Raw genomic sequence first — 22,219 nt, 5'->3', positions numbered from 1 at the left:
ATAATTGGTGTAATTTCACTTGGATTTTAATTTTTATTTATTTAAAAATGAACGAAATCAAATTCACAATTTTAGATTTGAAGAAATAATTATTTAGGAAACAAATAATTTTAGCAATAATTATTTAAAAATGCATAAATAAGAACTGTTTTTAATAAAATTAAAATTTATAATGTTTGAAATAATTTGTTTGTATTTTTAATTTTAGTCCCTTATTTTGGACTGTGATTCATTTTGTCTCAAGTTTTTTTTCATCAAGTGTCGATATGTATTAGACCGATTCAACATGATTATTTTTGTTAACGTCCTTTAGAAAATGACCATATGTTAATCAAATAAAAGATTTAATTATTAATTTAATCTTATATTTTTCTTTTGATTCAATTGAGTTTTTATATTTTTTACTTGGAGACAATGTGATGTTTTTTTGTCAGAATCGTCTTCCACGTATTTTAGGAACGAATACAAAAATCACAACTGGATACATGTGTCAATCTCCATTATACTCTAGAAAAAATTAAAGATCTTGAATATGTGATCTTAGATATAAATGATATTAGATCTGAATGAGACGATTTCAATAAGATTGTGTCGTTGGAACAAAAAAAAGTTAGAGAGAAGAGAGTTCGAACTAATACGTGCTTACTTTTTATTAAAAAAAAATATGAGGATCAAAATTAATAATTAAACTTTTTATTAATCTAACACATAAAATCAAAATGAATTAAAGTTCAAAATATTGTGATCAAAATAGTAATTAAACATTTTAATTTTAAAAATTTCACACTAGAACATAAGAAACAATTTTAAAAAAATGTGAAAATTGTTTTCTATAATTTGAAGTATTGATTTATGAATAATAAAGATGATACTTGAGATATTTATAACTGTAAAACTTAGTTTTGTAAATAATTATTAAGAGAAAAGTAATAATTTATGAAAATAATGTTTTTATAAAAAAACTATTACATATTATTTTATCCTATTGTTATCACAATTATTTTAATAATTATGTTATGATTAAAAATAAATTTTAAAATTATATAAATAAATAAAATTAAAAATTGACTTGGAATATATTTTGATGTAGGATTTATTTTTACATTTAAATTTATTTAATTAATATTTAATTTATAAATAAACAGTTATTAACATGACTTTTTTTTAATTCAATAAAAACTAAAATATCACTTCTCCAAATATTTAATTTTTTAAATAAATTTCAATTCACATTTTTAGTTTCTATTAATTAGTTCTTAAAATAATTATTTTTCTAAATAATTATTTTTTAAATTAAAATGTTTTATAAATAATTAGGTATTTATATAATTATTTTTCTGAATTATTATTTTTAAATATATTTATTCTCTTAACATATTATTTCTCAACACAATTATACTTATATGCTTTTTAAAAAATAGATTTATTTTTTACATTTTTATTCAAAATATTTATTTTTTAAGATATTTTTTTAAATATAATATATTTTTTAATTATCTTTCTTTCATTTTCAAGTAAAAAAAATTAAAACTCAATTCAGATTTAAAAAATTATGTTTAAAATTCAGTTTCCAGAAAATCCAATTATGAAATAATAAAAAAAATCATGCTGTTTAGATAATTATTTGACACTTTCCCATTAGAATTAAAAATAAAGTTAAAATGTATTACTTTAGAAAAAAAATTTAATTTTACAAAGATTGAAAAATTAAAATTCTAACGATCATAACATAATATAGTGGTTATATAAGTATTCTTATTTTTCCGTTGTTGAAGAAAAAAAATATTAAAAGGAAAATAGAATGGGGCAAATTAAGTTAGGTGTTATGTTCAGTTTAAAATATTCAGAGTGAATATTGCATTACCAGTCTCTTAAAGAAACAGAACAATTCAACTTGAATTCAAGTCCCTCCCTTGTAATTGTAAGTTACAAAGTTTTAGATATGTTTGTTATTTCTGAATTTACTTGAGCATAAATTTTCAATATCTCATATTATTCTAGAATGAAAATAAATAATTTTGTTTCGATTGGCATAAATTGAAATTGTAAATATTTTATCTCCAACTAAATAAATTTTTATCTCCAACTTTACTTGAATCCAAACTTCTTAAGATTTGTATATATAGGTCATTTAGAAGTACAATGAAGTTGTTTGAAGTGAGTGTGTAAAGATGGGAAGCATGAAGGCCAACAGAAAGAAGGTATGTGTTATAGGTGGAAGTGGATTTATGGCCTCTCTCCTCATAAACAAATTGCTTCAAAAGGGTTACGTTGTGAACACCACGGTTAGAAATCCAGGTTCCACTCTTTTACTATTCTTCTCTTCATATTTACTTTGTCCTACTTCAACACAAATAAGAACAGAATGAGTTTGATTCTTAAGTATGGAGATTTTAATCGCATTTAACTTACAATATATTTATTCATACATTCTTTTCTTTTCTTTTTTATAGTCCAAAAGAATATTTCACACATTCGTATTGTTCTTGTAACATAAAAATTGTAAGTTTTAATCTATAAGTAAATTTAATGATTTTGATTCTTTGAGCTAATTTTAATTTAACATAACTGAACTTTTGTTTAACAAAAAGATTATTGTGGAAGAAATTTTTTGCATTTTAATAATCGTCTTAACCCTGTCAATCACGTTAATCAAGAACTTAGTAACATTGTAGTTGCATTGAAGAGTAGAGATTCGATATGTGAACACAAATTTCGTGCATATGGTGCAGGTGATCCAAATAAAATATCTCACCTTTTGGAACTGCAAAGTTTGGGAAATTTGGAAATCTTTGGGGCAGATTTAAGAGTTGGAGAAGATTTTTATGCTCCTATATCTGGCTGTGAACTTGTATTCCAATTTGCTACACCTGCCAACTTTGCTTCTGACGATCCTGAGGTAGATTCAACCCTAATCCTGCATTATAATTTTTTTTTTTCACTAAATTGGATGCTTTTGAAACTTTACATGTCTGAGTTGACGAAAAATTTAATCCAAAAATGCTTCTTCAAACTATTATTCAGAATGACATGATCAAGCCAGCAATCTCAGGCGTATTGAATGTGTTGAAAGCATGTGCTAGAGCAAAAGAAGTCAAACGAGTCATCTTAACATCTTCAACTGCTGCTGTAACCATTAACCAACTCAATGGGACAGATTTAGTCATGGATGAAAGCAATTGGACGGATGTTGAGTACTTGATGACTGCAAAGCCACATGGTTGGGTAAATAACCAAACCTTAAAAAGATTGATGCCTTGTTTGTTTACTATCTTTGAGCACCATTTTTGTTTTGGAAACTTTTTATGCCCCCCAAGTGCACGTTAAAATGCCTGTATGTATGCTAAAATGGCTTTGTTTTGAAACACTTGTGTTGAAAATCATCTTCAAAACTTGATGGATTTTGGATGATGTAATGTGAAATTGTGTAGGAAATAGTTTCTTTTAACAAATAGTTACAAGATCTTAATATTATGAAAGTAAAGTTCATGCATATATGTGTAGGGATATCCTGCCTCTAAAGCCCTGGAAGAGAAAGCTGCATGGAAATTTGCTGAAGAAAATCACATTGATCTCATCACTGTGATACCTACTCTCACAACTGGTCCTTCTATCACTCAAGACATCCCCACTAGTGTTGTGTTGGCTACGTCCCTTGTAACAGGTTCACAAACTACCATATCCAATAAACTTAGCACCTTAAAACCTGCCACATTTCTAAGCACGACACCAATTGATTCACGAATGTTTTGATGGCTTTTTGTTTACACCTTGCAGGGAATGGTTTCTTCCTTAAGGCTTTCAAAGATATTCAATTGCTATCAGGTTCAATATCTATCACACATGTGGAGGATATCTGCCGAGCGCACATGTTTTTGGCAGAGAAAGAATCAGCTTCTGGCAGATACATTGTCTGTGCTCATAATACCAGCATTCCTGAACTTGCAAAGTTTCTTAGGGAAAGATATCCTCAGTGTCAAATTCCAACCGAGTAAGCTTCTAACCTTAAATTTGGTGTGAAATGTCTATAGCAGTAAATACACTAGCCTTTGTCTAGCATGTTTTTCCAAGGAATTTCATCCTTACGATAATATTTAGGAATGAAATTGACTTGAAAATTACTTCATATTGCTCTAAGATTGCAGAAACATATCTTACAATTTCTATTGAAGCTAAGTATGACTCTGTAATTGCAGATTCGATGATATCCCCTCCAAGGCAAAGTTTGTCATCTCTTCAGATAAGCTTGTAAAAGAAGGGTTCAGATTCAAGCATGGGATTGAAGAAATTTTTGAACACAGTTTGGAGTACTTAGGCAGTAAGGGGGCACTCATAAACTAAATTTTGATCATTTTGATGTTCATTCTAGTTAAGAAGTACGACTCAGTTATAGCATTTAGTGTGTAAATCCTATCTTTTGATTTATGTCATAGTCTATACAATAGTTTTATAAATCCTATACAATTTACGTTGATCTAAAATCTTTATTAATATTTGTCATTGAAAACTTACTTTAAAAACACGGGCTTCTCCCTACACCCCAAACCATTTATCCTGTACCTTCAAAACTTTTTTCATTTCCAATTTTGTCCACATTTAAAAAACAGTAAAAAATATTTAACTGCATTGCGTTTCATGCGTTTTTTATATGAAACGGATTGCAAAATCCGTTTCATGATTTTTAGAAATGGATTTTGAAAGCCGTTTCCTGAATATTGCATTTTTTACGGATTACGCAACCCGTTTAACAACTTCTAGAAACGGATTTTGAGATCCGTTTTGTAATTTGATTTTGTTAATTTTGAGATGGATTTTGGGAAACAGATTTTAGTATTTGTTTCGTGTTTTTTTTTTTTAATATTCTATTTTATTTTATTTCAGTTTTAATATTTATTTTGTTGACTTCATGGTTAAGAGTGATATATATATATATATATATATATATTTATTTATTTATTTATTTATTTAATTTATTTCTTAAATAATTATATAAAAGAAAAATTGTAAAACATATTAAATTAAAAAATACTTAAGCTATAAATTAAAAAATTATTCATTGTATTATAACTATTTTTAATTTATTTAAAGTATATGTTTTTTAAATTTTAAAAACGGAATTCGTGATCAGTTTCAGAAAAATACCGGTACGTTTCATAAAAAAACATGAAAATTTATGAAACAGATTTTGAAATCCATTTCATACTTTTTTGAAACGAATTACAAATTTCGTTTCTAGAAAAAAGTTTAAAATTTGTGAAATGGAATTCGTGATCTATATCAGAAAAGTATGAAACGGATTCCAAAAGTCGTTTCATAAAAAAAGAAACATGGAAACTTCTGAAACGGATTTCGAGATCCGTTTCATACTTTTCTAGAACTGATCACAAATTCCGTTTCTGAAAAAAAAAAATACCAAACAGATTTTGAAATCCATTTCACTTTTTCTTGAAAAGGATTACGAAATCCGATATTTACTGCTTTTCCACCCTTTTTCACCCACTACCAACTACAAATTAATTAAGGGTAAAATAGTAAATTTAAGAGTATTGAAGAAGACTTGGAAATGCAGGGAGAAGACGCCAAAAACACCGTTCAGGATCAACAACCTACAAGGAGTACATATGAAAAACAGAACAACAAAATTTGACAAAACAATGTCTAATATTAAGAATTTAACTTTTATAGTAAAAAAAGAGATTAAATATATTCTACGTTATTAGAATAATGCCTCAGTCAAGGGACTCTAGCTGAGACTTATCCTTTCCTGTCATCTCCTGAATTCTGTAAGGAAATGAACCATAATTTTTCATCCATATACGAATAACTTAGCTTCCTCAGAACTAGGTCTCCCTCTCTGAACACGCTAATTAATTAACAATTAACTTCAAAATTTCCCCCCATTTTCTTTAAGATCATGCATACATATCTTAAAAAAAGTTTTAGTTGAAACGGCTAACCATTTTAATTTATATATATTCCGTAACCACAAATACTTGGTATGTAATACGAGAATATGTCAGGATGAAAAATTAATAGTATCTCATAAAGAAGAAACTAGTTTATATATTTTAATATTTTAAAAGCTGTCTTGTTTAGTTTGTTAAAAGGTTGAGATTTTAGATTATAGAAAAAGATCAATTCATTTCACTTTATTATTATTTTTTGTTCTTATTATGAAGTGTCATTGTAAAATTTTTACAATAACCAATTACTTTTACAACTGAATTTCCTTAAAATTAATTATATAATAAAATCTATATCATGTTTTTAGTGCTGTAAATGAACAATTTCTTTAAAACTGTGTGTATTTGTTTGGATTATATAAAGAATCATTTAATAGCAATAACTTAGTGAAGAGAATATAAAATAATATTTAGATTAAATAACCTTAAAAATGATAATCGAGGTGGGAAACTTGTTATAACTGTCCAAGAATATATCTCCTTATTATATTTAGAAAAAAATTTATATGTGATGTGAGTTTAAAGAAGAAGAAAAAAAGGATAATTTTATAAATAAAGCTAAAATTTATATTCTGCTTTGGATGCGCAAATACTAGAAAAAAGAGTATAAATACAGTACAAAAATATATTCCATGAACTTTGTTTCTAATTCCAATAAATTATATTGTGAAATCAGCACATGCACAAGCTACTCCAAATGGATTTATTATATGGAAAATAATGAAAGTACATTCATTTGCGCATTGTCAAAATTCCTTTGACGGAAATAATGTGAAAAATAAATTTTGAGATATTAATGGAGCACTTTAACAAATGAAAAATATTAATATATATATATATATATATATATATATATATATATATCTTAATTTTAAAATTTGAGAGGGAGAAAAAAATATACAAAAAGTACAGAAAAATGATAATAAATACTATACAAATAAAGAGGAATAAAATAGAAAAAATATGTATTTATTATTTGAATTATTCAATCACATATTGTTGACATACAAGTTTGTGATTCCAAATGAATTTTAAATTTAGTTCTATTTCTTATATATTTATAGTCGATGTTTGATATCCAACTTATATAACTATTATCATATATGCATTCGAAGTATGAAGTTGTACAAAATTACACAAACAATTTAATTTTCCCACAATTTGACCAAACTTGATTGGAATGAAAGTAATAGAACCAGGTTTGTGACAGTGAAATATGTTAGATTTGTACTTTATCCCCATTTAGTTTCCTATCTGTGTAAGATTGAATGTTAGAGATGGAAGATGAGGTGTGGATTCTGAATTGAAGAATGAATAGGTGACAACAGATGAGAAGGTTCTTTTGTCCCCAAGACTTGTCGTTATAGTTATTGGTGAGAACAAACCACCAAACACCATCACGTGCTCACCTTCAACTTACACTACAGAAAAAACGGTATTTTGGATTTAGTAGCTGAAACATTATTATTATTTAAGAACCTTCTCCCCTAATGTAACATCAAAAAACAGTCCTGTTGTAAGTTTCATCCTTTGAGGTGTGAAAATCATGGCCAGTGTCAAGAAAATTGGAAAGAAGGCATGTGTGATCGGTGGAAGTGGATTTATGGGCTCTTGCTTGGTAAAGCAATTGCTTCAGAAGGGTTATGCTGTCAACACCACTGTTAGAGACCCAGGTTCCTCTCTCTATGTCAAATGTGTCATTGTAAAATTGTTTATTCATTTTTTTTTTCAAAAGAACTGTTTAATTATTTAAAGGGTAACAGTAATTTTTTAAGAGGATCACACCAAAATTACTTTCTATAGTGTTTGGTTAGAAGAAGAAAAAGAATGAGTTTATGAATGAAATTTCTTAACTTAGTGTTTTGGTGCAGATAATACTAAGAAAATATCTCACCTTTTGGCACTGCAAAGTTTGGGCGAACTGAACATATTTGGAGCAGATTTAACAAGTGAAAAGGATTTTGATGGCCCTATAGCAGGCTGTGAACTTGTCTTTCAGCTTGCTACACCTGTGAACTTTGCTTCTGAAGACCCTGAGGTAGATTACACACAGAACAAAGAAACTGCATTATAGATTTTACAACCAAATATGTATGTGTATGTAGAAGAAAAAGACTAACGAGAAATTGTTTTGCAATTACAATTCAGAATGACATGATCAAGCCTGCAATCTCAGGAGTGTTGAATGTGTTGAAAGCATGTGCACGAGCAAAAGGTGTGAAACGAGTCATCTTAACATCTTCAGCAGCTGCTGTAACCATAAACCCTGTCAAGGAGACAGGTCTGGTTATGGACGAAAGCAACTGGACCGATGTTGAGTTCTTGAGCACTGCAAAACCACCCACATGGGTAAAATTCAAACTTTTGCACCTATCTGGATCAGCTTTTGCCTTATTAGTTTGAAGTGAAATGGATTTCCAAGTTAAGTACTTTCGTGATTTTTGTTAGATTATTTTATGTAGGGTTATCCTGTCTCCAAAGCACTGGCAGAGAAAGCTGCATGGAAATTTGCTGAAGAGAATCACATTGATCTCATCACTGTGATACCAACTCTCACAGCTGGTCCTTCTCTCACTCCAGACATCCCATCAAGTGTTGGCCTAGCCACATCTCTCATAACAGGTTCAAATAGCATAGGTCCGTCGGTGATCATAGCGTATACATGTTTCAAATGTTTCAATACCATTTTTCTTGTACTTTGCAGGCAATGATTTCCTCATAAACGCCCTGAAAGGGATGCAGTTTCTATCAGGTTCAATATCGATCACCCATGTGGAGGATATTTGCCGAGCACATGTATTTGTGGCTGAGAAAGAATCAGCTTCTGGTCGATACATTGTCTCTGCTCACAATACTAGTGTTCCTGAGCTTGCAAAGTTTCTCAGCAAACGTTACACTCAGTACAAAGTTCCAACTGAGTAAGTTTATAAATGCATTTTCTTTCTCATTCAAGGAATCCCTTTCCTTCATCATGGATTTTCTGTTTGCAGATTTGATGATTGTCCCTCCAAGGCAAAGCTAATAGTCTCTTCTGAGAAGCTTGTGAAAGAAGGATTCAGTTTCAAGTATGGGATTGAGGAAATTTATGATCAGACTTTGGAGTACTTGAAGAGCAAAGGGGCTCTCAAGAACTGAATTTGGAAATTGTTATGCTTGTTATGTAGTACCAGTTTGCCAATAATAATTGTCAACCTCTCCACCACTTTATTACCTACCACCTTGCTATATTACAAGCTATGATATTCCCACAATTTGATAAAAAATGAGAGCTCATTGTGCTTGTTCAAATTTTATGTTTGTGTTTATACTAAGCAATGATAATAAGCGATTGGAAGGGGGAAAAAATCACTAAATATTCTATTAAATCTACCAAAATGAATTGTAAATTTTAATTAATAAAATTTTTATAAAGAGAGCGTCATAATTAGGGATGACAACGGAGTAGGCAGGAACGGGTTTCGTCGCTATCCCATATTTATTCCATCAAAAAAGTATATTCTCATCCCCGTACTCAAATCTAATGGGTAGCAAACTTTTGTCTCATCCTCACCGGTATGTACTCGTATCCATATCTGTATATGTTTTTTGTACTGTTTCAATATTAATTAATTAATTTTTATAAAATAATAAAAAATTATGACAAAGAAAATATAATATTATCAAATATTCAATATTAAAAGATGGTTGTTTCTTCGATATAAAATATTTATTATAATTGTATACATTTCACATTAAAATACCAAATCAAATTTCATGAGAACCAAAACATCTATTAAATTTGTAAACATTAATGATTTCTAGTTGATAAAATTTAATTTTTTTAAAAAACTATATATATAAAAGGAAAGACAATTCAAATTAAAATATATTTTAAATATTTGTTTACTTAATTTTTTAAATTCTAATGAATCTTTTTTTTATACACTAATAAAATTATAATACATCACTTGATCAAAATAACGCAAAGAACAAATATTAAACTAATAATAATAAAATTTTTATTAAAATTAGTTGATAAAATTTAATTTTTAAAAAAATATATATATAAAAAAAGAAAAAAAGTTCAAATTAAAATATATTTTAAATATATGTTTACTTAATTTTTTTAAAATTCTAATGAATCTTTTTTTATACACTAATAAAGTTGTAATACATCACTTGATCAAAATAATGCAAAGAACAAATATTAAATTAATAATAATAAAATTTTAACATATATATCGTATATTTTGAACTTCAACATATGTTGGATGATGATAAAAAAAATTCATGGCAGTTACATTAAAATTTTATATTATAGTAAATAAAACTTATTTATACAATTATAATGACAAAATTACACTATGATAATGAGTTAAAAAATAAAAAACAATTATATAAAATATATCAAAATAGTATTTTATATTATAAAAATATTAAAAAAATTATCTAATGTGTGTCTTACAAACAATTTGAGATACCATTGAATGAAATTGCACATGGAAAAACAAATATATAATTAAGGATATGATAAAATGAAAAATACTTTAGAGATCTAAGAAAAAATTTCAAATATCAGCATAGTCAATGGTTAAGAAATAACGAAAATTGTTTTAGCAAAACAAAATAGTTCTTCAAATGAAAAATAATAATAATAATAGAGTAAATAAGATAATTTTGTTTATATTACCTAGTAAATTAAAGGGTCATGCTATTCAACACTTAAATTGAGAATGTTACACGTTCTCATGTGAAAGAAAAATATACAATAAATAAAAATACAAAAAAATAGAAATACTCAAATGTGAAATATCAAAAATATTTAATCGACATATATCATTTGAACATAATTGCATAAAGGTAATGATAAGATGAAAAATATATTGGAGATGCCAATGAATTTTATGACACACCAAACAATTAAAAGAAATAAAAAATATAAAGTATGTATTAATATATATATATATATATATATATATAAGTTTACTTAATTGACTGTGAATATTTTAATAATTTAAACGGAGACAAGGATATGGTAGGGAAGGGTATTTTGGCAGGTATGGGGACGGGATGGATATGTACATCCTCATACACAGTTGAAAAAGTCGAAAATTTCTCATATTCATACCCATACTCAGTCACTCATACTCATACCTAGTCACTCATACTCATACCTAGTCACTCATACTCATACCTAGTCACTCATACTCATACCCAATCAATGCGGAGATGACCATCAAAACGAGGACAAGTTCAAACAATACCTACAGGAACTAATTTATTTGTCATCCCTAATTAAAATCAATCCTCTTACAAATATTAGCTAAAATAGTCGTAAATAAGTAATTCTTAAAAAAACAATATCTACGTTAGTTTTCAAGTTTGTTAATTCTGGTTTAGAAAATAAATGATTTTTCTAACACTCCTAAGATTTTATCTCAATAAAGTTATTTATTGATATTTATGAAAAAAAAATAACTACACTAAGTTTTTTATAATATAAATTATCTTTATTTTTGAAAGGAATTAAATAAAAAATAGTTCATCCATGTATTCCCATACAAAAAACCTGCCCCTTACTTTGGATCAATTAATCTTTGTCATAGAATAATTAATGTCAATTAGTTAATTAGTTGTTGTTCGAATTTTTGGATCACATATATTATTTAGATGTGTTAGGATAATTATCTAGTTAGTTAAAATTATAAAGTAGTATGTTAATGTTAAGTTTATAACTAAAAACATAATTGTTATGAAAGATTATTTAGGACACAAATATTAAATAATATTCTAATTTGATGAGAGAACAAATAAAAATTATTAAAATCTGATATGTGACCGACACTAGATATATAATGAGTCATGGTCCTCATTTATAGACAAAGTAACATTAAGTACTTTATTAAGATTTTATTTTCTCTTCATCCCATCAGGAATTCTCATCTAGAAGAGAAAAGAAAAGTGATAATTAAGACCTTTTATATTTAGAAAATCAAATATTCATTATTGTTGTTGATACATTTTACTTTCATCATGAATTAGGATCAACATATAATTGTGGTATGCATTTTGGATCTATGGCTAAAAGGATATGGTTAAACATAATTATTATTTGATAGAAATTTCCTTCAGTTGTTGCATTTTGCATATTATCTTTGCCGACCTAACCTTTTGCTACAAGATAATTAATGTTACCAACAAAAATCTTCTTTCAAAATTATACAAATTATATATTTTACATTGTCAGTGAATTTTATTTAGAAAAAATATTCAACTATAATTTACTGTATCCAAATGATTTTTAAAGTGTTAAATAATAAATACAAAATGTGATATACGTTATATATATATATATATATATATATAAAGAGTTATTTCTTATTATATAAAAAATATTTTAAAATAATTAAATATAAAATATAAAAGTTATCCATTATTTGTTCACGTAATTTTTAATTAATACATATAAATGTAAGTATGATGGGATCATGGGACATTTGATTACTTTTGAATATGCAATTATATTTTAAAGGTTTAATTACTCTTTTGATTTTTATTTTTGGTAAAAAATGTCAAGATGATCTTCTTATATTTTTAAGTTTCAATTTGGTCCGATTTAAAAAAATGATGCAATTTAATCTTTTTTATTAAATTTTTTGAAGTGAATCATTGATTTTTTATCAAATTTGGCACTATAATTATATTAATTACATCAATAAAGTAAATCATTTTTATTAACAACTTCAATTTTGATAAAAAAAATCCTTGATCCATTTCAAGAAATTTAACAAAAATGATCACATTGCATCAATTTTTCAAAAATCGGGACCAAATTGAAATTTAAAAAAAATGAAGGATCAATTTGACATTTTTGGACAAAAACAAAGATCAAAAGAGTAATTAAACTTATTTTAATTTACACATTTTATTGTTGAACTTTTACAATTTTATTATAATACTTAAGCATAGGGTAGCATATCATAATTTTTAGAAAAACTCTTCTCTTTCTTTATATTTTCTCCATCGCAAAACAAGTGGGATAATCTCTATAAAGTTGAGATCTTGAGGACCTAGCAAAGTCAAGATCTTATTACCAATCAAAACTTGGTTATGGTGAGTATAATCAAACTTTTTTAAGTTTTAGGTTCTATTTTTCTTCCTCTTCTCTAAAGGGATGAACTAAGAGGAGTTGTTGTTAATGTAAGATTGTAAGACTTACATGAGTGGTTGGAGTTGATTGGAAGGATATGAATTTTTTTGGGTACAATATATTGGTTATTTTGATAAGTGATATGTAAATATTGATGATAGATATAGATTTAGATAGATTTGGGTATAATAATGTCTTCATGATTATGAAATGAAGTGATACGTCATTGGCATGGGATATGCAATTATAAGATTGCATGAGAACGATGTATTCTTGGATTTGAATATTATATAATAGCTTTGATATGATTAAATGTTGATAGATTCTTGTGAAATCTTAGTTTGGCTTGCATTCAAGTTGAATATCACTCAAGAGACACACGATGCTCAAACGAAACCCGAGTAATGTGCATGAACTGCACCAACCACCTTATGTCCCTCAAGCAATGTGTTAGTTACTAATGTGACATGATGTATGTCTTAAGCGATAGCTTGTAGTTGAGCGAAAGAATCTAAAACGAGCTAGCTCAAGCAATCGTGTGTTGAAATATGATAATTAATATATTGTGTTATATGCTTTCGTACATGTTATTGATAGTTGGATGTACACAAGATGAGATTAATCATATGCGCTCTAAATAAATATATGATTATGTTGAAATGCATGACATGATGTAAGTCCTTTTTAGGGACCTTTGTGGGTGATGGATCAAGGTTGTATCACTTATATACGTGTATATCAATTGTATGTGTGTGTTAGGTTTAACATTAGATGAATGGCCAATATCGGGTGATTGCATGGTCCTCATAGATGTTGTAGGGATAATCGAGCTGATATAAAGCCTTGGATAACGATTATAAACACAAAAGTCATGTTAATAGAGGTATCATGATTTCACTATCGTCTAGTCATGTATGTAGACATAACTTCAAGTGATGAAAATTTGAGGAAGATTTATAATTGGCTTAATAGCATGTGTACATTTGGATTAGTAGCATGTGTACTATGGGTCAATAATAGATGTTTTATGTCCCTTTGACACCAAAGGCATATATCAGCTAAGGTTTAATGAGTCAAGGATATGTTAAGTGTTAGTCTTTGTTGAGACTCGTTTATTATAGTTTGGAGTTTTTCCTGAAGACATCTTGCATCTAGTCATGACATGATGTCTAACCAAATATGAGTTCATTTGCATTTAAAAGCATGATCTTGAGATATGTATTTTGAATTAAACAAGATGTCAAATGATGATATGATATGATATATGATGATAATATATGAATGTTGTGATATATAATGATAATATATGAATGGTGGTGATATATGATAATAATAAGGACGATATGTTTTGTATACATTAGTCCCCTATGCATGTTTTGTGCATATGTAAATTGTGATGATCACATTTTGTCTCTGCAAATTTTGTTGCAAGTAGAAGTAGAAATAGATAGGTTTTATGATGAATTAAATGTTCAATGTTGCATCTATCATGGTAGTAAATATTGCACGATACATAATTCATATTGAACGATATACGATTTGCAACTATCATGATATGAAATCGTAGGAAAACTTATCTTCGCTCCTGGATCGTTGTTGTATCATTTGTATCACACTCTAAATCGCAACTCTAACAAGAATCACATCTTGAATCGTGGATGAAACCAAATTCGGGTCTCACTCCAAAATAGGTGAATTGAGCAGGAAGAGATGCATACCAGTTTTTGATTGCCATGAATGGGTTTTTTAGCAGTGCATCAAAGACCATTCTAGAACGAAGAGGCAATGGCAACACACATGGAAAGTAAAGAGGTAACGACGCAGACAATCCTAATGGGCTGTTGCTTCTTACACCCCCCATCAAATTTCTCCTTCCATCCCATAAAAAGCTTTCGAAAAAAATTTTCATTTTTTTCCATAATAGGGGTAATTTCTTTCCGGAAAAAAAAAATAAAAATCAGAGTTGTTTAGTGTTCTGGAAAATAAATTTCGGAAGTGATAGGATGCTGGACGAAATTTAACAGGGTACAGAAAGCAATAGCCATCTTAATGTTCTCCTTCTTTCTTCTTTCTTTCTTATTGCCCGTCGACCAAACACTTATCAGCCCAAATAATTTATTTCCATTTAACAATGGAGTTATACAACCCATCACAATTCAACTATTATAATATTAAGTAATTTTGTCTACTAATACAACCCAATCAAATCCAACCATTATAACATTACCTTAATCCAGTCATATGCTTTTAAATTTTTTGTTATTAATTCTATTTTTATATGTTTATGTCTTATATTTTACATTTTTTAAATGTTTATGAATTTTACGATTTGCAACTCAAAATATAAGTTCTTCGATACGGAATCTGTATTGCGATTCAACTACCATGATATCTATTCATTTTGGGACTTTTAGTCCTAATGCTTAATAAAAATATGTGCATACTATCATTTATATTTATATTAATAGACAATAGTTTTGTTAAGTGTTAGTAAAATTTACAAAATTATAAAAGCTCAATGCTAAAATTTACAAAATTTAAAATTCACTGCTAAAATTCATAAAATTGAAAGCTCAATGGTAAAATTTATGGAAGTACAACATTTTACTCATAAAATGTAATTCAAAAACATAATGCATATTCTATAATGCAAAAGACATATAATTTTGAAATTCATATGATAGAATTCAGGCAATAAGTGGAAAAACCTGTTGGTAAACTATGAAAATAAGCTGATATTTAAAACATAATGCAGATATTTACCATCCAAACTTCAAAGGCACTTGCAGATTCACCAAAGATTCATTGGTTATGCAATTATCTACAGAATTCCAGTATGGTAAAAAGGTTAGATTAATTGATTAAACAAAATATAAAGCAGGTGTTTACTCATCCAAAAGCACTAGCTGACTCATAAAGATCATCGGCTATGCAATCTGCCCAATATATTTGTACTCGCAGTTGATGTAAAGTCCTTAGTTTCAATCTGGTTCACTTCAATACACACATCCTTTAATGCAGCAGCAGATGATGTTCGGCCAAGATTTTTACTATTCCTCTTACATAGCTCTGATAATGCTTGAACAATTTCACACATCGGTGGTCGGCTTTGGGAGACTTCATTAACACATATGAATGCAAGTGAAGCCAAGTCGTTAAGATTATGCAAATCATATTTTCCATTTAATTGCCCGTCCACAATTTCTTCCCATCCAACCTTACCTTCACCTTCCATGGCTGCCTAATGATAACCATAAAGAAATACTCTGTCAATCTTAAGTATTTATTTGTATATTTTCAAATGTATCATGACACATGCATGCAACACAGAACCAGCACACAAAAAGAAACCCACAAACAGATACTGGTCTTACTAGTTCTACATATTCCATGAGCCCAAGCTGCGGATTCCTGCCAGTGATGAGCTCAAATAGTAGCACACCAAAGCTATAAACATCACTTTTCTTAGTGAAGGTTTTTGTAGACAAATACTCAGGATCAAGATATCCGAATGTTCCACGGATATTTGATGTGCGAGGTATGATCATCTCAGGTCTGGAAAGCCCAAAGTCAGTGACCTAAACATATATAAAAGAAGAAAGGTTTGAGCTTCAATATGGACAGAAGCAAGTGAAGGGATATGATGAAAAAGAAAAATTGCAGCAGAATCTTAACAAAAATAAGGCATCATTTTCAGGAAAGCTTATGGCAGCATCATTTTGATGAATATATGTAGAAAAGAAAAATTTATGAAATGCAATGCATAAAGGGAAGAACAAATAAGAAGAAAAAGTGGCACCCAAACTAATAATGCCCCATGAATGTTTCAAAATATCACCAATATCTTGATCTGTGGGAACTAAAAGTGCAAAGATCACCTTGGCCTTCATAGACTGATCCAACAGTATGTTGCAAGATTTGATGTCACGGTGCACAACAGGTGGAGAAGCCTGCAACAAGTTCGATCTGAATAAGAAGAAAACAAAAGGAAACTTTTTTCCATTCCATGTTCTCCATGTGTAAGTTTACCGATTTAATTAGTTGATTTGAGTATTAGATATACCCCACAATGTAGATATTCCAGTCCCCTTGCAACATCTAGTGCTATACCAAGCCTCAAATCCCAATTCAGTGGCTCACGATTTTTTCCGAAATCTGCAACACACAAGGGTAAGTAAATAGAGAACAAAGAAGAGTACAAGTAAAAGTACTTCTGAGCTCCGGAAGAAAATATGAAACTTTGTTTCCTAGAAGTATCTTTTGCAATATGATAAGTAGACTTTGTCAAAGTTGATGGAAAGCAGCCCAATATATAATCAGATTAATTTCATCTCCTCATATATATGGTGATAATTTTGTCAGTAAAATACCAGTGGTTTAAAGCTATAATGAGGAAATAAAAGAATTGCATCATGAACAGAAAAGCATGACATGCTATATAACCATGGACTGGACGACAACCAACAAAGTAAATATAAAAGTTCAGTCAGAGGATAATCAAATGTTTCATTTTGCAAAAGACAAAAGTCAAAACAACTCAGATTTTAAAAAATTGTTGAATTAGAAGTTTACTGATATATCATTGATACAAGATATGTCAATACAGATGCTTCCCTGAAAATTTAGACAAACTATTTTATTATGGACCAAATAATGAATTCAGTAGACACTGAGAACATCTACTCCATTTGGTACTGTACAAGGAAATTTCACCTACTAGAGCAAGTTACAAGAAAAAAAGGATCTCTTTCTAACCATACAAATGGGAAGCAAGGCTGCCATTGCTCATGTAAGTGTAAAGAAGCATATGTTTTCCTTTGTCAGCCACATATCCCACCAAATCCACAAGGTTTCTGTGATGTAATCTTCCAAGTAATAAAACCTGCCAACGTGAAAGGAAAGATTATTAAGCTGTCTTAATCTTACCATCCAAAATCATCAGTCAAAATGTACAATCTCTGGAAAAAGAAAAATAGGAGTAAATAACAGTTTGATAGTAGGTTGTTGTAAATTAAAAGTTACCAGTAAAGTAACCGAATGACAGACAGTTAGCTCTAACTGTTAATGCCACCAGAAAATAAAGTAGAAGAACTAGTACAAGACATAGGGGAAAATTGAAGATTTAGTATAATTACATACTAAGAAATGCCTTTCAAATTATCCAGAGAAGTTTAAGTGAAAGTTAAAGTAGATATCAATACTGTAAAAATTTAAGAAATTGAGTATGCACAGACTCGTTATCCTTCCTCACATATTGAAGTAAACTTTCTAGAAAATACCAGGGATCAATTAGTTTTCTATTTCCCAGTACATTTTTTAAGGTAAAGAATCAGTAGAATTCACAAAGCAGAGAATCCTACTGGGAAGCAATATCCTATTGGGAGCCTAATTCTATACAAAATTCCTCACTCAATACAAAATAAAAAAGCAATTTATACAGACACATCAATAGAAAGCTAAGTATACCATTTACCTCAGTTAAAAATTCCTGCTCTCCTTGTCTTGAATTAGTACCTAAGACTTTAACTGCAACTGTCTCACCCGTAGCCATCTGCGCTTTATAAACAGGACCAAAGGCTCCGTTGCCAATGATGGTGGTGAAATTAGAAGTAGCCCTTTGTATATCTCTGGAAAAGGTGTCACAAGGTAAAAAAAAAAATACTTAAAACATGAAGAAATACACAGCACAAAGGCAACAACTAAAAGGAAAATAGAGATGATTCCCAACTTCACTTACTAAGCTACTAAGAAATATATTATACAAACACACACCACCTAACACCGTAGAATGGAAATCCCGAATATGGAATTAGATATTTAAAGGTGGTCTCACAGGAACCCAATAACAATAGCCTAATAGTCCCAAAGAACTTGACTAAGATAGATTTTGATACTATATTAGTAAGTAGGTTTATACCTACTTCAACTTCACAAAATCAACTTGTAAGGTAAGGATTGCATCTCATGTATTATAATTCAACCTTATTCCTAATCGAATACAATCCAAGCTGAATTATATATTTCCTTATCAGTCATGTTGCATATTCAATCTTCTTTTATTTCAGGTTATACTTTCTCTCTTCTGTGAGAGAAACTTCATTATTGCATTCATGGTTTTAAAAGGAGATTCCCCAACTCTTCCTGCCACAATGTCTCACGGTTTTTGAGACTGCAGTTGCAAACGTATAGACTGTATTTACCAACAATTTTCTTCAATATTAAAGATTTCAATGACAATATAGCAGCAATTTGAAACCTTCATTCAGGTCAACCTAGCATTTAACCCGACATTTCTTATTTCTTCGCTCCTCACTTTGGTTTCCCAGATATTACCTCATTTTTTAGTTATCACACACAATTGTTGGACTTATTTCCTTTAAGAAGAACACATATCCACAAGAAATATTATTTTTGCACAAACATCTACTCTCAAGATAATTAATGATTAGTAGGGTTTAAAAAGCTAAGAGATCAAAGTAGCCGCACACTAATTTACAGTAACTGTCAGTCAGAAAAAGTAGGAAACAACAGTTCAATAAAGGTTATCGTACTTGTAAGAATACTTGGGAATTCCACAAGCTGACACTGCACTGCTTCTCCTAAGATTTTCCAACCATAAAGGCATGTTACTCCACTCAGATGTTCTGGGTGACTCCTCGCCCTCTGATAATGTTGAGTTAGAACCATACCCTTTGACATTAACAGGAATTGTCACTGCTTTGTGAGAAATGCTCTTATCAACCTCTGTGGGCTTCCTTCTCCTTACGAGGCAGTGTACTATGGATAATGTCAAACCAATCCCAACCACAAAGCCTATACAAATTCCTATTATGAAAATCAAGGTAGGTCTGGTCATCTCATTTAAACTGAGAATATATTCTTTCTACTTCAGTGTCTGCCCCTTCTACCTGAAAATCACAAATACAAAACTGATGAGAGCCAACAACTAGCATATTTGTCATTAGATAATAAGGAAAACCAACATGCACATAATTTTGTATCAACAGGCATTGCTTACAGTTAGTTACATAATTAGCTCTGTGAGTAGCATTTCTTGAATAGCTATTTTAAGCTCAACGCTCAACAGATTCATTTATTTAAAGTTTTGAAAAACTGTGCAGGACTGATTACCAAGAGCAGCAGGTTCTTGCGCATAGGCCGCACTTGTTTATAATTTTTCACTATATGAAATATGACTACGAAAGCACAATCACCATAGTAGATTAAAACATTTCTTATTTATCTGCTGGTAAATTACGAGAAGAGACTTTCTATTCTTTTGCATTTGAAATCAAATCAACATATCGTGCTTCCCATTTCCCACTTCCTCAACTGCTTTCAATCAAATAAGATTTTGTAAATGATAAATTCACTCTAAGAAAGAGGAAGCTGAAAGAGACACCCCACAACGCTTTAGACTTCCCGTAAGGCTAATTTCAAAAACCTCAAGCTTGCCGTAACTGAATGACTCCTCTCATCATCCATTCCACTCAACTTGCTTAAAATTTAAAAGCCTAAGCAATCACCACACGCTGGTGAAATGAACCATCCGTGAATCATAATCTCATTGCATAAGAAGAAACAAATGGCATACACTTACGATAAGCAAGTTGAGCTCAAAAGAATATAAAAAAACGATTAGTCAGTCTTACACGTGACTCATCCGAAAGAAGTAAACAAACCAAATAATAAAAACAAAGACAAAAGTATGTGCCTAAACACAGTTACACGTCTAAATGTCTAAAAATAAAAAATTACTATAAAATAAAGTATACGAAATTCTACTTGTAATTAGAAAGTGAAAATGCAAGTACGGATGAACATGTAAATTCTTTCATAGTAAAGGAAAATGAGGGTTTTCTTACAGAGGGTGAAGAGAGTATTGTTGTGCATGTGAATAAAGACAAGGGCAAGAGTAGTGGTAGAACTACAGAGGGAGCAAAACATTCAACAGTGGCAAGTAGAGTAAAGAAGAAGCAATGTAATGAGTGTAAGGGAAAGTGAAATTCCGAAAAAATGTGAGAGAGAAGAATGGAAATTGTGCAATGATGAGGAAAATGCAGATTTTAAGCATGGGAGACAGCATCAATTACGGTATGTTCAGGATAAATAATGCCAAAAAAGTATTGAAAAAAACAGATCCAAGGGATGTGGCTGATGGGATGCTACGCTCTATGATTCTACCTTTTACTCTCTTTTTAATTTTTTCGTAAGTAAAAAGTTACACTTTTCTTAAAAGAGTGTATTCTTTTAATTTTAAATTAAATAGACACTTGTTCTGTTTTCTGACGTATAATGAGTGACACATATTTATCTTATATGTTTAATAAGATCAAACAAGTTTTTTATTTTATTTTAAAATAATATATTTTTTAAATTTAAATAAAATTTTTCAAAAATAAAAGTTTTGGAACTTAAAATTTAAAAATATTTTTTAGAATAAAAAATTGAATTAATTAATTATAAGAATCTTCTTTCACCTTATATAGGGTCTTCTTAAATGAAGTTTAGTGGAAATTAAGGTTCCCATAATCGAATCCGTACAAATACGAGATCTTCTTTTATTATTTGAATTATGATGTTTATATTTAACTTATTTTAGGTAGAGTATAATCACATTCCTTATTTATTAAAATTATTAAATGTTAAATACAAAAATTATGTTTTAAAATATAAAATTATAAAATTGTAAACAAAATATAAATATATCAATTATAAGAAGATTTTTTTATCTTTCCTAATATTTCTTAAATTGTATTTGGTGATCAGATAATTGAACACGGATTTAAAATTAAAAAAAATTATTTTTTTCATAATTAAATATTGATAAATTTTCTTTTAATTTGAGATGATATTTTTTAGATAGCTTTTATTTTTTTGTTTTTATATATTTTTATACTCTAGAAAATTGTTAAGATTTAATAATTAAATATTTTTCTCCGATTCATTAAATTATTCTACCTTTATATAAAATTCTTTCTTTCTACATTATAAACCTTTAACTTTTTATTTAAATTTAAATTCAATCTAATACTTTAAATACCAGAAATAATAGAAATGATATTTTACCAAAATATATGGGAGGTAAGTATAATTTAAAAAAATATATATAAAACATAAATATTTA

At 28.9% G+C, this 22,219-nt stretch overlaps 3 protein-coding genes across 4 annotated transcripts; 2 read left to right on the top strand and 1 right to left on the bottom strand.

Annotated features, from left to right (window-relative positions):
• The first annotated feature begins 2,171 nt into the window (after nucleotides 1-2,171).
• Nucleotides 2,172-4,487, top strand: LOC114179528 (anthocyanidin reductase ((2S)-flavan-3-ol-forming)-like). Its single transcript, XM_028065898.2, has 6 exons — nucleotides 2,172-2,298; nucleotides 2,733-2,899; nucleotides 3,025-3,225; nucleotides 3,505-3,664; nucleotides 3,778-3,991; nucleotides 4,197-4,487. Exons 1-6 carry the CDS (start codon nucleotides 2,172-2,174, stop codon nucleotides 4,339-4,341), a joined length of 1,014 nt encoding a protein of 337 aa, XP_027921699.1. The 3' UTR covers nucleotides 4,342-4,487.
• A 2,957-nt stretch (nucleotides 4,488-7,444) lies between these two features.
• Nucleotides 7,445-9,251, top strand: LOC114176923 (anthocyanidin reductase ((2S)-flavan-3-ol-forming)-like). Its single transcript, XM_028062125.2, has 6 exons — nucleotides 7,445-7,636; nucleotides 7,835-8,001; nucleotides 8,112-8,312; nucleotides 8,426-8,585; nucleotides 8,668-8,881; nucleotides 8,954-9,251. The coding sequence occupies exons 1-6, from the start codon at nucleotides 7,510-7,512 to the stop codon at nucleotides 9,096-9,098; spliced, it is 1,014 nt and encodes a 337-aa protein (XP_027917926.1). The 5' UTR covers nucleotides 7,445-7,509; the 3' UTR covers nucleotides 9,099-9,251.
• A 6,489-nt stretch (nucleotides 9,252-15,740) lies between these two features.
• LOC114179296 (calcium/calmodulin-regulated receptor-like kinase 1) lies at nucleotides 15,741-21,242 on the bottom strand. 2 transcript variants are annotated; one of them, XM_028065583.2, is made up of 8 exons: nucleotides 20,958-21,242; nucleotides 19,644-20,000; nucleotides 18,566-18,719; nucleotides 17,848-17,974; nucleotides 17,156-17,247; nucleotides 16,971-17,042; nucleotides 16,467-16,670; nucleotides 15,741-16,333 (listed from the first exon to the last, which is right to left on the bottom strand). In XM_028065583.2, exons 2-8 carry the CDS (start codon nucleotides 19,946-19,948, stop codon nucleotides 16,013-16,015), a joined length of 1,275 nt encoding a protein of 424 aa, XP_027921384.2. In that variant the 5' UTR covers nucleotides 19,949-20,000; nucleotides 20,958-21,242; the 3' UTR covers nucleotides 15,741-16,012. The 2 variants fall into 2 exon arrangements, with proteins under 2 accessions (XP_027921384.2, XP_027921385.2); XM_028065584.2 differs by lacking the exon at nucleotides 20,958-21,242 and adding an exon at nucleotides 20,111-20,701.
• Nucleotides 21,243-22,219: the final 977 nt, after the last annotated feature.

The sequence above is a fragment of the Vigna unguiculata genome, chromosome 3, assembly GCF_037176805.1.
Source record: "Vigna unguiculata cultivar grain cowpea cultivar isolate G323 ecotype 2 chromosome 3, ASM3717680v1, whole genome shotgun sequence".
Classification (NCBI taxonomy): domain Eukaryota; kingdom Viridiplantae; phylum Streptophyta; class Magnoliopsida; order Fabales; family Fabaceae; genus Vigna; species Vigna unguiculata.
This window is presented reverse-complemented; position numbering and strand designations above follow the sequence as displayed.

Bases quoted from the DNA above. Each gene is read 5' to 3' on its own strand.
- LOC114179296 (XM_028065583.2), bottom strand. From the start codon at position 19,948: ATGACCAGACCTACCTTGATTTTCATAATAGGAATTTGTATAGGCTTT. The intron at 18,720-19,643 runs GTACGATAACCT...CACCTTTTCCAG, and splicing joins ATTCCCAAGTATTCTTACAA to AGATATACAAAGGGCTACTT. The intron at 17,248-17,847 runs GTTAGAAAGAGA...TGTGTGTTGCAG, and splicing joins CCTTGCTTCCCATTTGTATG to ATTTCGGAAAAAATCGTGAG.
- LOC114179528 (XM_028065898.2), top strand. From the start codon at position 2,172: ATGGGAAGCATGAAGGCCAACAGAAAGAAGGTATGTGTTATAGGTGGA. The intron at 2,299-2,732 runs GTTCCACTCTTT...CATATGGTGCAG, and splicing joins CACCACGGTTAGAAATCCAG to GTGATCCAAATAAAATATCT. The intron at 2,900-3,024 runs GTAGATTCAACC...ACTATTATTCAG, and splicing joins TTGCTTCTGACGATCCTGAG to AATGACATGATCAAGCCAGC.
- LOC114176923 (XM_028062125.2), top strand. From the start codon at position 7,510: ATGGCCAGTGTCAAGAAAATTGGAAAGAAGGCATGTGTGATCGGTGGA. The intron at 7,637-7,834 runs GTTCCTCTCTCT...GTTTTGGTGCAG, and splicing joins CACCACTGTTAGAGACCCAG to ATAATACTAAGAAAATATCT. The intron at 8,313-8,425 runs GTAAAATTCAAA...TATTTTATGTAG, and splicing joins CTGCAAAACCACCCACATGG to GGTTATCCTGTCTCCAAAGC.